Source organism: Pseudomyrmex gracilis, unplaced genomic scaffold (genome assembly GCF_002006095.1).
Source record: "Pseudomyrmex gracilis isolate BER0280 unplaced genomic scaffold, ASM200609v1 scaffold_396, whole genome shotgun sequence".
NCBI lineage: Eukaryota > Metazoa > Arthropoda > Insecta > Hymenoptera > Formicidae > Pseudomyrmex > Pseudomyrmex gracilis.
This window is the reverse complement of record NW_018020980.1, coordinates 87,526-102,277: the sequence shown is the minus strand read 5'-3', so window position 1 is coordinate 102,277 and position 14,752 is coordinate 87,526. Positions and strand designations below refer to the sequence as shown.

At 34.4% G+C, this 14,752-nt stretch overlaps 1 protein-coding gene across 1 annotated transcript in view; it reads left to right on the top strand.

Moving 5' to 3' along the window:
• Positions 1-229: 229 nt before the first annotated feature.
• The window catches only part of LOC109860481, a 94,128-nt gene continuing 79,605 nt past the window's right edge, over positions 230-14,752 (top strand). The window contains exon 1 of the mRNA XM_020439581.1: positions 230-485. Within this exon, the coding sequence (XP_020295170.1) occupies positions 449-485 (37 nt within the window). The 5' untranslated portion in view covers positions 230-448. The remainder of the gene's footprint in view (positions 486-14,752) is intronic.

Below are 14,752 nucleotides of genomic sequence, written 5' to 3'. Positions count from 1 at the left end.
AATGGATAATATAAATCAATAGTTGCAGTTCAGATAATGATTTAAAACTCATATCTCTAACAGCATATCAGTTGTATTACTTTATTAAAAAGTCGTTTAAGATTTGTAATAGCCATACATTTTACTTGGAAATATTTTAAAAAGAAAACATATATATAAAAGGAGGACAGTAACATAGACCCCCGGATCTTACCGGCCCTGAGAGATGAAATCTGAAAGTGCCTTGTCTTCGTCGGTGTTCGACGGTCGAGCATGTCCATATGCTATTAGTATCTGCAGAATCGAGTAACGTGTCACACGCGTCTGTAACCAACAATTGTTAACGATTAATTTGCAGGCATAGAACGGTGAATTTGGTAATTTATCGAATTTAATATCAATTGTTTTCACGAAAAGTTATAATTTTTACACAAATAAAAGAAAAAACTGAATTGACATACACGTAAATATGAAGATTGCAACTATATTTTTCTTTGTAGTCGTTGGTAAGTAAATTATTTTTTATCTGCATAGTAACAGTTTTTTACGTTAGTTCTTTCTGTATTTTATATTGTTTACAAATATGTACAAAGTTTTAATTACAAACAGAAAAAAGAAATAAAGTTTTTGTAAATAAACACAAATTTTTTAATAGTAAATAATTTTAAATAATATATTACAAAGCGTATAAAACTATAAATCTAAATTTTAACGAAATTTATAAAACTTTTCTTTAGTATAGATTATTGTGTATATATACATATATTGTTTTGAAAATATTTTATTTTTTTCGAAATATAGAAAATGTATAAAAATATAAAAAATATGGTAAAAAATTAATTTAAATATATTTTTCTTTCTTTCGCTCTTTTTACAAAATTTGTGAAAATTTGGACAGATATCTAAAAATTTAGAAAAACTTGGATTTCTTGGACGTTCTAGACAGTTTCGCTTTTTCATACTTTTTTTTTAGAGATTATGAAATTTTTTAAATATTTATATTGTTAGATAAACATAAAATAATGATCTTTGAAGTAGAATTGTATTTGAAAATTATTGTAAAACTTTTTGACGGTTTAATTAAATAATTACAGGTCTATGGGACTTTCTTTTCTCTCTCTCTCTCTCTTTTTTATTATATCTTATAAACTATATAATTTTATTCTGTGCTAGCATCTTCGGCGTCTGCGTTTTCTTATTGATACTGACTAGCAAGCCGTACTTATTCCTTTTTATTGATAATTTTATTTCTTTCTATTACAATAAAAGTATTGTTGCAATTGCGTTTTTTGTTTTAAATAAACATATGTAATAACAATAAAAAAGTAATACTTATACGCTTCACAGAAAATTTAGACTTACTTACATATGTGTGTAAATCGTGAAAAATAAATTTGTGTTATGTTATGCGCTTCTCTCTCTCTCACTCTCTCTTTCTCTTTCTTTCTCTCTCTCTCTCTCTCTCTCTCTCTCTCTCTCTTTATCTATCTCTCTCTTTTTATTTTTCTCTTTCTTTGGTACTTTTTCTTTTTTTAATCTTTTTTTCGTTTTTTCTCTCTTTTTTTTATAATTACTTTGCATAACTATGATAAAAACGCATAATGAACAGTAGTTATACTTTTTTATAAGAAATATTGATGAATAAAATAATTATTTTTAGTTTAGTATATATTATTGTATATTATATTTTATAATTTATATGTTCCGAAATAAATTTACATAATAATAAAACAGTGATTGTTTGTAAAATATCTTCATAGAATGTTTAAAAAACAAAAATTGTGGAAGTATTTTGTTTTTTATACAAATATATATTCTAGAATTATGTCTATAAAAAGTTATTTCAAGAAGGATAAGTTATTATTGCATAATTAAAAAAGTACAATATAATATATCCGGTTGATCTTGAGTGGACAGATCAAGGTCACGGCAAAATCACCATAATTTTTTTAAATAGAACAACCTACTTTTTATTATGTAATGTTAAAGCTGACTTCAGGCCTTTCCAAAACACTAGTTGATGACCTATTGCTATTGAGAATTGCCTCAGTTATGAGCTCTAGAAGTTACGATGCCGCCAGCATTAGAATTATCCAGAGTGCATCGCGTGGAAGTTGCATGGACGGACTTTACACCCCTTTGTATGTGTGTATGCGCGCGCGAATGTGTGTGTGTGTGTGTGTGTAACGAAGATCAAGAGTCTAGAGTTTGTCACTCTCCTAGTATTTTGTGGCTCCAATAGGCGCGCGAGCAGAAAATGTGTTGTTGAACAAATCAGCAACTTCAGAGTATGATCTAATACGATCCCCATATCCCCGCATCATAAGCAATAGGTGCGTTCAGACAACTCAACGGTTGAGAGATCATCACTTATGATAGGACTATTCTTCAAAATCTGCTGCGGTTCCAAAAGTATGATCCAATCAGAAGTGATTATCTCTCAACCGTTGTGCAACTGTTGAGTTGTCTGAACGCACCCAATGTTATCCTTTCTTTTTCATTTAAAGACATTTTCACAATATGGAAACAAAAGCAACATCTAATTTGTTAGCTTGTTCATGTATTTCTTGACACCTGAAGATTGTAGTGCTGTAAACTTGCAATATTATTTTGTTGTTAAAACCTAAATACGTCCTTAAAAGAACATTTTAAGGTCTTTCAATGTGAGAGATTTCACAAGCTCACAAAAAAAATGGTCTGAGCTCGAAATAGGAAACATGTTTTCTTACTTATTTTGAAGTGCTGCATCCAAATCTGAAGTCAAAATAGGGGGTTTCCTAGATCGATCTTCTTTAAATTGCGTTTAATCGTCAGAAAATGCTGGAAACCAGGGAAAAGTAGAATCCCTAGAAATTAGAGTCTGGCCAATGTTTTGATCTGAAACAAACTGGCGTCGGTAAATTGAAAGTATATTCTATATTACAAAACTATGCTTTTTTTATTAAAATGTATTCTTTTGTACTTCTCAATATATAATTATATGTTAAAAAATATATTTTTTTTTTTTTTATCACGGCCTATCTCTTTTATCTCATCACGCACTAATAGATCTGTTTATATTCCTTTAAAATACCAATTTTACACATAAAATAAGATATATATAGTCGGCATTAAACAGAGAGAGAGAGAGAGAGAGAGAGAAAGAGAAAGCAAAGATTGTAAGAGCAAAAAGTGCAAGCACCACGAACAGACCTAATGATATTTAAATCAATTTAATGTGTGGCTATAACGTTATCCATTGGTTCCGCCAGTTTGCTTCAAAACCAATGAAAAGGTTGACAACATTGGCTAGACTTTTATTTCTAGGGAAAAACATTTAGACAATCTCGTTAGGGTGAGCTTATTAAGGAGATGAAGAGACGATATCAAGAACGATGGGACATAAATATGATGGCGGACTTTTGCTGAAGGTTCAGGAGAGACATCACTCCAAAAAGAAACAAACGTAAAAGAAATCTCTTACGCAAATCTTTCAAGAATAAAAAAGTACGTAAACGAGCAAAACATTAAATAAACTTACACAAATAAAGTTCGAGGTAAGTGGTTTACTTGACGACAAAAGGCTCATTTTATCGTCTGCTTCCGGTGTAGCTGGCTTGAGATACTTGAGTTACTTGACAACGAAAGGCCTACCCGAACGATTGCCTGTTTCGATTGTAACTAGCTTGGGGTATTTAGTTTGCCTGTCTCACTTGTTTGCCTGTCTACAATGTAGTGAGCTTGGGTATGTAGTCTACTTGACAACGAAAGGCTCACCCTAACGAGATTATCTGAATGCTTTTCCCTGGTTTCCAGGATTTTCTGATGATTAAACGCAATTTAAAGAAGATCGATCTGAAAAACCCTCTATTTTGACTTCAGATTTGGATGCAGCACCTCAAAAAACGCAAGAAAACATGTTTTCCATTCCGAGTTTAGATCATTTTTTTGTAGATCTGTGTTATCATTACAAAGTATTTGTTATGGATTCATAATTGTTATCTCTTGCTTCCATATTGTGAAAATGTCTTTAACTGAAAAGGAAAGGATAACATTGCTTATGATGCAGGGATATGGTAAACGCATTAGATCATACTCTGAAGGTGCTGATTTGTTCAACAACACATTTCCTGCTGGCGCGCCTATTGGAGTCAGAAAATACTGGAGAAGTGACAAACTCTAGAGTCCTGATCTCCATTACACCACACACACACACACACACACACACACACACACACACACACATACACACACACACACACGCACACACACACACACAAAAGGGTGTAATGTTTGTCCACGTGGTGCACTCTGGATAATTCTAATAATACTGGCAGCATCGTAACTTTTAGAGCCCATAACTGAGGCAATTCTCAATAGAAATAGGTCATCAACTAGTGTTTTGGAAAGGCTTGAAATCAGCTTCGACATTATATAATGAAAAATAGGTTGCTCTATTTAAAAAAAGTATGTTGACTTTGCCGTGATCTTGACCTATCTACTCAAGATCAATTGAATATATTCAATTAATAGAACTTCTAAAATCCCAAAACTTTTGTTTGGAACATTTTGTTCTAAAATTTTTCGTTTTCAAAATATTTGACCGTTCCGGGACTTTTGGCACACACTGTATATTTATACAGGGTAAGGCAATTAAAACAGGCCACTTAAATAACATAAAAACTATAAGTTTTATAGAAAAATGATTATAACAAAAGTTTTACGGCTTTGAGGAGGAAAAATGACATTATCAATTTAATTACAGATAACGCCGCTTTCAAGATTTCATTACGGCAATTAATTTTTAAAATAAAAGTCAATTTTTTGTTTGAAACAAAAGTTGTAAGTGGCAATGAGACGAATACAACGGTTTTTTTATTTTTTGCATGTAGATCATTTGTTACAGCTTTCTAAAGTTTTCGCATACGTACACGTTAAAACACTTGAATACACGCTTGCTTTTGATAGTATATGTGCGTGTGCGTACATTTTGGAACGCTGTAACTCAGTAAAAAATGATCCAAATTTAAAATATAAAAAACTGTTGTATTTGTCTCATTGCCGCTTATAACTTTTGTTTGAAGCAAAAAATCGACTTCTATTTTAAAAAATGGCCGCTATAATAAAACCTCAAAAGTGGTGCTGTCTGTAATTAAATTGATAATGTCATTAATTTTTTCCTTTAGGGAAAGCCGTAAAACTTTTATCTTAACTTTTTGTCTATAAAACTTATAATTTTCAAGTTATTCAGGTGGCCTGTTTTAACTGTCTATATACAGGGTGTCCCAGAATTGGTGTAACATCTCTCGTAGACAGGTAGAAGAAATAAAACTCAGTCGATAAGTCCTATACCATTTTGCTAGATTTGCAATAAGTATCGAAATCTTAATTAACAAAGATCCGCGAATAAGCGTGCATCGGGCTGTCTTACACGCGTAGGACAGCCCGGAGCTTCGCACAATTACATTTTAATATGTATATGTCATAGTATATGCTGTTATATTAGCTCCTCCCATATGCTCCTACAGATAACACCCTAAGCGCGCGAAGCGCACTGGGCTGTCTTAAGCGAGTAAGACAGCCCAATGTATGCTTATTCGCTGATCTTTGTTAATTAAAATCTTGGTAACTATTGCGAATCTAGCAAAATGGTATAAAACTTTTTGACACAGTTTTACTCCTTCTATTTGTTCACGAGAGATGTTACACCAATTCTGGGACACCCTGTATATATATACAGTGTATTTGGTAATTGCCATCTCACCACTTGTAGGTAGATAGAAGGGGTTATTCCAAAACGAAAAGTCCTATACCACTTTGAAAGATTCGCAATAATTAACGAGATACTAATTAATAAAGATCCGCTAATCAGCGTACATCCAGCGTAAAGACAACGTAAGGACAGCCCAGTCCTTCGCGCGGACGCGCCGTAGCGACGGAATGGGAAGAGCTAATAGAATAATATAAAGAATGAGACAATAGCGCGGATAGCGCACTACAGTGTTGCCACCTTAGATTTTTCAATATCTGTAGAGAAGAGCTAACAGTTCCGTAGAAAATTCCGTAGATTCGCTCTCGAAAAATCCGTAAATCTACGGACTTTTTAATTGTTGTAAGGCACAAAAGCAAAAATTGTTATTTACGTTGTCACATGTGTAAAATTACACACATTATTATTAATTTATATCAAGAATCCTATAATATAGTTAGGAAATCATCAATTTACAAAAAATTTAAAAAACTTGTTTTTAATAAATATAAGGGTTATTATGCAGTTTAGCAACTTTTCTCAATTTTGGCTATTTTAACTTGGTTATTTTAAAGAACGCTTTATTTTGTCAGTCTAATGAAGAATCAGTCGGGGGAGCTCAGAAAAATTCTGTACCTTCTCTTTTGTAAAAATAAAATGTGAAACTCAGAAAATTTTAATTAAGCGGACTTCTTCACCGATTTTAATGACATCGAAATTTGTTGTTAAGGACGTTATTCTGAACAACTTTTCCCTAACATGTTACCGCCGGTCGGCTGTAGTTTTTGAGGGCAGGGCACCGATAGCACAGATTTCTTTTACGCAGATCAACAGTTGCACAGATCCCGTTTGCCTAGATCTCGTTTGCACAGAAAACTTTTCTACAGATCCCGATTACACATAGTCGTTATTATTACATTTGCGAAGTAAATATTTCGTTTATATCACACAGATATAGTACATATGTGGGCGGGGGAGGGGCGGAGTCCCTCCTCCTGCACACCCTCCTCAAAAAATCTAATCTAAACTAATCTATAATATGTCTGTGCAATCGGGATCTGTACAAAAGTTTTCTGTGCAAACGGGATCTGTGCAACTGTTGATCTGTGCTAAAGAAATCTTGGTTATCGGGATCCTCCCGTTTTTGAGTTATAATCAAAAGAAGTTTTAGAATTGAATTCTTGTTTTTCACCATTGTGTCGATTTCGGAAAGAAATATTTTGGTTGTATCACATATTATCGCACACGTGTAGTCGGCGAGAGAGTAAGGCGAAACTTCTCCTTCACTTATTTGTCTATTCGCGTGCATTAATGGAATTGGACGGAATTTGCCAATTACCGTCGTAAGCGTATAGGCAGGGGGGCTGCGCCTCCCTGCACCCCCTACAAAATCTAACCTAACTCTAACCTAAACTCTTCTTTCTGCATTTTCCCTCGCAAAATTTTTATTCATTTCTATTGATATTGTAGTAACATAGATTAACCATTGTGGAAATTTTGCGAGAGGGAATGCAGAAAGAAGAGTTTAGGTTTAGGTTAAAGTTAGGTTAGGTTTTGTAGGGGGGGAGTGCAGAGGGGGCGCAGCCCCTTCTGCCTATACATTTACAACGCGAACATTAATAAAAAATAATTGTGTGCAACAATTGATCTTAACTTGTGTTTGTTTCAACTCGAGTTTATTGAGATTATTACGCATCACGTTACGCATTGTAATATATAACGTAAATGCAATGAACTTAACGTTCTAACATGAAAACGATTGGAGCTAGGTAATTGAATATCCTAACCTTCTTTATAGAAAATCGAATTTTCTACATTTCTTGTTTGACAACTTTTGGCAACCTTTTGCACGTGATTACTTCCAGAGATAATCGTAATAATCGTAATAAACCTTCAAATAAATCAAAAGGCCGATACGAGCAGTAAAATACAGATTGGTCGTGTATAAAAAGTATAGTGTGTACTAGCAGTACACATTATATTATTGTTATTTATCGACATCATTTCATTTATCTGCTAGTGATGTAGTGAACTAAAATGTTTTTTCTTATTTGAACTTTAACTTTTTCATACTGAAGAAGGTCCAAACTTGTGTGACCAAAACGTCTATTTATTGAATAAAGACAACTTTTTATACACGACCAACCTGTATTTTACTGCTCGTATCGGCCTTTTGATTTATTTGATTATTTCACGAGCGATTGATTGGTAATAAACCTTCTTTTGTTTATAACTCGAAAGCCGACCGGCGGTAACATGTATAGGGAAAACTTGTTCAGAATAACGTCCTCATGCATTATTGGTTGATGCGTAACAAAACTCAAATTAGTGAACACGGTATCAACATAATTTTGAACATTTTTCGAGTTTCACGTTTTTTTTAAAAAAAGAGGAAAGTACATAATTTTTGCAAGCTCCCCCGATCGATTCCTTATTAGACTGACAAAATAAAGCGTTTTTTAAAAAAACTGAGTTAAAATAGCCAAAATTGAAAAAAGTTGCTAAACTGCATAATTACCAATATAAGTAAGGAAGTTTAATTGATTCCCTTTAGGGTTACAATATTTTTCAACATTCTACTTCTATATCCACGATTCATTCAAGCTGATTCGGAAGCCCGATTCAATTCGCTTTTCAATCGATAAACTCGACTTGAGAAGAAACCGGCCCGGAAAAATCCGACGCAGTGATGATAGATCGGGCCGGCCAGCACCAAGAGCACCGAAGTAGTGGGGGGACGCACACAAGCGAGAACCGCCGTCCGTGTGCGTGACGTCACGCTCGGCTGTACGGCTCGTGATGGTTATTAATGTTGTTATTATGATTAATAATATTGTTCTTAATAATATTATTTAATGTTACTTGTTAATCATAATAACAACATTAATAAGCATTTTTATTAGTTTTTAGCGCGCGCGGCAGCTCGCTAAACGTTACATCGCGTCGATCAGCTGATCGCGGAGAGCAGAGGCTTCTCACCTCCCCTCGAGCGCTGCTCGCTTCGCTACGAACCGCCGAATACAGGTTGACCGCAAAGTCAGCCGAGTCACACTCCGTCTCTCGTTCCTAAGGTATTGCCAGATGTATGCCATTAATCTTATACTGACAATCATACACGCCTACAAAGTCAGGACCATTGCTTCCCACGCGCTTGACACATTTATTACCTTCTATCTCATTAACTATTGCGAATTTTGCAAAATGGCAAATAACTTTTCTATTCAGTTTACTTACTCTATCTCCATACTTCAGCTGGATCAAAATTTTACCCTGTATATTAAATGTTTTTCAATATTCTAAAAACTTTTAAATATTAACACAGTTAACTTATATTAAGAATTGATAAAAATACTATAATAAATGCATCTTGAGATTTAACTCATCTTTATCAATAATATTATGTATTTTTTTTCAAGACTTACAGTCTTGGAAAAGCATTTTGCGTTGTCATACGCTACAAGCGCGCAACGTGAAACGTGTCTTTCTAGTCTCAGTATTTTGCTTGCATAGCGGGCTTGGTGGAAACAAGGCAGAACATAGTATGTCTGCGCTCTTCCACGAGCCGAACAGCCGAGCGTGACGTCACGCACACGGACGGCGATTCTCGCTTGTGTGCGTGCCCCCACTACTTCGATGCTCTTTGTGCTGGTCGGCCCGATCTATCATCACTGATCCGACGGTGTGGATTCGAACTCGGGACTTTCCAAACTCGCAGCCCTCGCACTCGCGAGATCACCGGGCCGGTTAATAAATATAAGTATATAATGTACATACATGTGTATACATTATAATTGTACTATGCACATATATAGAAAACTTTTTAGTCACTTAGTTTATCATCTTTGCTTTTGTTTTTTTAAAGTCATAGATATTATTATTAAATAAGTTGCGATGTTCTCCCGTAATTATAACTTCATAACAAGATGTATTTGTATCTATTACTCGTTTTGTGTGAAGTAAACCCGTTAAAGATTTTGTACCTAACTTATTTCTTACTTTTGTTTTTATTAAACAAAACCAATCAAAGTCTTCTAGATCGAGGATTTTCTTTTCCGTTTTATATAGCGACAGATATTGCAATACTAAAGTAATTTATTTGATTTATGCGGACAAAACAAATTATGAGCGAATTATAAATAATTAGTATATAAAAACAAAAACCCAAATATCCGCAAATTTTGGTTTGAAATCTGCAGATCCGTTGACAAAATGAAAAATCTGTAAATCTACAAAAAAATCCGTAGAGGTGGCAACACTGAGCGCGCTGCCCGAACGCAGCATATGTGCTGTTTATGTATATACATGTTATTCTATTAGCTTCTCCCATTCCGTCGCTATGGCGCGTCAGCGCGAAACACTGGGCTGTCCTTACGCTGTCTTTATACTGAATACACGCTGATTAGCGGATCTTTATTAATTAATATTTTGTTAATTATTGTGAATCTTTTAATGTGTATAAGATTTTTGTCTTAGAATAACCTTTTCTACCTACCTACGAGCAAGCGATGGTCTTGACTCTGTAGGTGTGTCAGAGCAACCAGAGGCGGAGTGAACAAACGAGCGCGGCGTGTGACTCGGCTGATTTCGCGGTCAGCCGATATTCGGCGGTACGCAAAGGAGCGAGCAGCGTTCGAGGGATAAGAAGCCATTGCTCTCTGCGATCAGCTGACAATCACACACGACAGAGTCATGATCTTCACTTCCCACGCGCTCATTGGCATACATTTATTACTTTGTATCTCATTAACTATTGCGAATTTTGCAAAATGACAAAAAACTTTTTTATTTAGTTTGACTCAATCTATCTCCATACTTTGGCTGTGTCAAAATTTTATGGACACCCTGTATACAAGGTGTCTCAGAATTGGTGTAACATCTCTCGTAGACAGGTAGAAGAAGTAAAACTGAGTCTATAAATCCTATACTATTTTGCTAAATTTGCAATAGTTACTGAGATCTTAATGAACAAAGATCAGCGAATAAGCATGCATCGTGCTGTCTTACTCGCTTAAGACAGTCTAGTGCGCTTCGCGCGCTTAGGGTGTTATCTGTAGGAACATATGGGAGGAGCTAATATAACAGCATATACTATGACATATATATATTAAAATGTAATCGTGCGAAGCGCTGGGCTGTCCTATGCGCGTAAAACAGCCCGATGCACGCTTATTCGCGGATCTTTGTTAATTAAGATTTCGGTAACTATTGCAAATCTAGCAAAATGGTATAGGATTTATCGACTTAGTTTTACTTCTTCTACCTATCTACGAGAGATGTTACACCAATTCTGAGACACCCTATATATGTATATATATGTATATACTATTTTTATAGATAATAAAGCTTTAAAACTTCTATATTGGTAATATATCTTTATTAATAACTTATGATTTGTAATTACTTAAATAGAACAGTATATTGTAAGTTTTCCTTTTTATTAATACCTGCTGTTATATTCTACATACATACGCAATACTGTAATAAAATGTACATATACTTATTGTTAGTATATTCAACTTGTATATATAATATGTATATAGTAAAAGTAAATATTTATGTACAATAAGTTCTATGTACATATAAAGAACTTATATTTGTACATTTTTATAATAGTACTTACGTATTATGTGGACTTTTACTATTTTATTTTAAGAATACTGTAACAAATTAATAGCTTCAATAAGTTAAATAACTCTTACGGAAAAAAACGTTCAACTATTGATCGTAACGTACAAAATCACGTTCAACTTAACTGTAAACGCTCAAACTTAAACGTATGACGCTGGATATTGAAAGTTTACGGTCAAGTTAAACGTGATTTTGTACGTTACGGTCAATAATTGAACGTTTTTTCCGTAAGGAAAACAATTCAACTGTTTGTTCTACGATAACAATAACTTTTCAAAAAAATAAGTTTCTATAATTGTAACTAGGTAATAGTAATAAATTGTGAAGAAAATAAATCTTTTTTAAGGAAATAATATCTTTTTTAAGGAAATAAATTTCTATAATTGTAACAAAGTTTAACTAAGTAGTTTTTGACAGTTGCTTAAATTTATTTTCAAAAATTAGTCGATCAGCGTTGCTGCTAGAAATAAAAAATTGTCTATATTTTACATTTCATTATACTTCTGTCCTTGTAGTATATAATATTATATACAATATCTTGTTACTGAAGAAAGTAACTTAAACACAAATTTATGTTAATTATTTTAATTTGTTAGTTAAAGAACTCTACTTATGTGTACGGAAAATTGACCATAAAATTAAATTGTTTTGTTCTGATTGTGAGATATGTAGTTTTTATGATTGAACAAATGTCTCAGTTGTCACATTTACAAAAAATCATAAGCGCATAACGTAGCAAAAATTACCTACCATATCTAGATAAATTATTGTCGCTGATTTGGACAGTGATGCAGGATAGAAAGAATAAAAACTTTGATATATGTGTTACACAAAACTTATAAAATATAAAAATTAGAGTATACCAGAGATATACAAGCGTAATTTTTTATCACTGCATAAGAGTGATTCAACAAACAATTTAATACGGTGCAACATAACAATAAATACTTAATGTATGAAAGTTCTAGAAAGTTTTGGCTATTTTAATATTTGTACCTTATGTCTTCGGCTAAATTTTAATAAAACTCTAGTGAAAATAATTTATATATGTATATAACAATCTATGTATAAAAATATTGGAAGTACAAATTAGTTTGGTCCGTTTTTTTGTGTTCAAAAATGTATTTATTTCAAAACAAAATGAGTGAACAGATTAATTAAAGTACTGTCCATCGCTAGCTACTACTTTTTCCCATCTCTCAGGCAATTTTCGAATTCCATCTCGAAAAAATGACTTGTCTTTGAAGGCGATCCAAGTTTGGAGCCAATTTTCGATTTCTGCGAGAGAAGTGAACCCGTGACCTGCCAAATCGTGCTGCATTCTTTGAAGCAACCAGTAATCAGAAGGAGCAATGTCCGGAGAATACGGCGGGTGCGGTAAAACATTTGAGCGTTTCCAAATATTTTTTTACGATTTTTGCGACATGAGGCCGAGCGTTGTCATGAAGAAGAATAACTTTATCATGTCTTTGCTCGTATTCCGGCCGTTTTTCTTGCAATGCACGGCTCAAATAAATCAATTGTAGCCAAATGGAATCGCCAGGTTTTAGCAGCTCATAGTAAACAACATACTTTTGGTTTCACCAGATACAGAACATGATCTTTGAACCATGAATGTTTGGCTTTGATGTTGATGTTGAGGTCGCTGGCAACGATTGACCAGGCTTAGCGTAGTATTTTTTCTTCTTGGGATTGTCGTAGAATATCCACTTCTCATCTCCAGTCACAATCCGATGCAAAATATCTTTTCTTTGTTACCTTTGAATCAGCAACTCGCAAGTGAAAAATCGCCTTTCAACGTCTCTCGGTTTCAGTTCATAAGCTACTCAATTTCCTTGTTTTTGAATCATTCCCATGGCTCTCAATCGTACAGAAAGGGCTTGTTAAGTTACTCCCAATAATTCTGCAAGCTCTTCTTGCGTTTGACTCTGATCTTCTTCGAGTAATGCCTCCAAGTCTTTGTCTTTGAATTTTTGTGGCTGTCCAGAGCGAGCTTGTCTTCAACGCTGAAATCTCCATCCTTGAAACGTCAAAACCATTCCCTACATGATTAATCAGTTGGAGCAGCGTTACCATAAACTTCGACAAGCATTCGATGGCTTCAACTGCACTTTTCTTCCAATTAAAGCAGAACATTAAAACCTCCCGAAAAATGCTGCTTGTTTAACACGAAATTTGATATTTTAAACACAGTAAAAATCAAGGTTTTTGTATGAAACTCAAAGCGATATAAACTGAATATTATTAGCAGATGTCTAACCTCTTTGAAACTGCCAAAATCAACTGTTATTATGAACCACGAAGTAAGAGTAAGGAGATCGAACTTGGCGCAAATGGAAAAAGTGGTCCCGAGTTTTACGGTTCATTGGGAGGGAATCCGCTCAAGGGAATAGTTTTTCACGATTGGACGCCATTTGCAATTTGAAACATAACCTGATTCACGAAGCAAAAGTAAGGAGATCGAACTTCTCGTGACATATACAAAAGTGGTCCCGATTGTAACGGTTCATTGGGACTTGGGAGGGAATCCGCAGCTATGGCATGTTGGATTCGAGAATGTGAGACCAAAGGAGGGATTTCCAGAAAATGAAGTTTATTTACACTTAGGACTGTGAGTTGCGATTAGAAGAGATTAGTAGAGGATTATTTCTAAAATAAAAAGATGCATCCTTGAGCAAACTTCATTACACAAAGAGTATGATGAGTATATACATAATATTTCGACTAATCGCAACTCACCGACCTAGGTGTAAATAAACTTCTTTTTATAAATGTATGCATAACTACGCTGCAATCGTATATGTAATAAGATAAGTTACATACTACCATGATCAAAAAATAACCGGAAGTTATTCATAAAAAGAAAAGTACATGTTTATTCTTCAAAATTCAAGTTGTCCCCTTCAAAGTAGTCCCCGTCGGCTGCGATGCACTTGTGCCAGCGTTTGATCCATCCCTCGAAGCTTTTCTGGAAGTCGGTTTTTGGTATAGCCATTAGTGCCTCCAGCGATTTTAGCTTTATTGCCTCCACACTCTCAAAACGAGTTCATCGTAGTGGTTTTTTGAGTCGATCGAATAGGAAGAAGTCACATGGTGCCAGATCAGGTGAATTGGGCGGTTGTTGAATAGTATTGGTGTTGTTTTTGACGAGAAACTCACGAATAATCAACGCATCTTGGCACCATTCTTTTGGCACCAATCTCGCAGTGACTCGCCTCAAACCCAAATCCTCACGCAAAATGCTTTAAACGGATCCGAATGATATGTTGGTGGTCTCAGCTATCTCCCTTATCGTTAATTTGCGATTTTTGATCAACAATTGTCGGATTTCATCGACGTTTTCATCAGTTTTCGATGTCGATGGCCTCCCAGGACGAGCATCGTCCTCAACAGCCTCACGACCACTTTTAAAGCGTT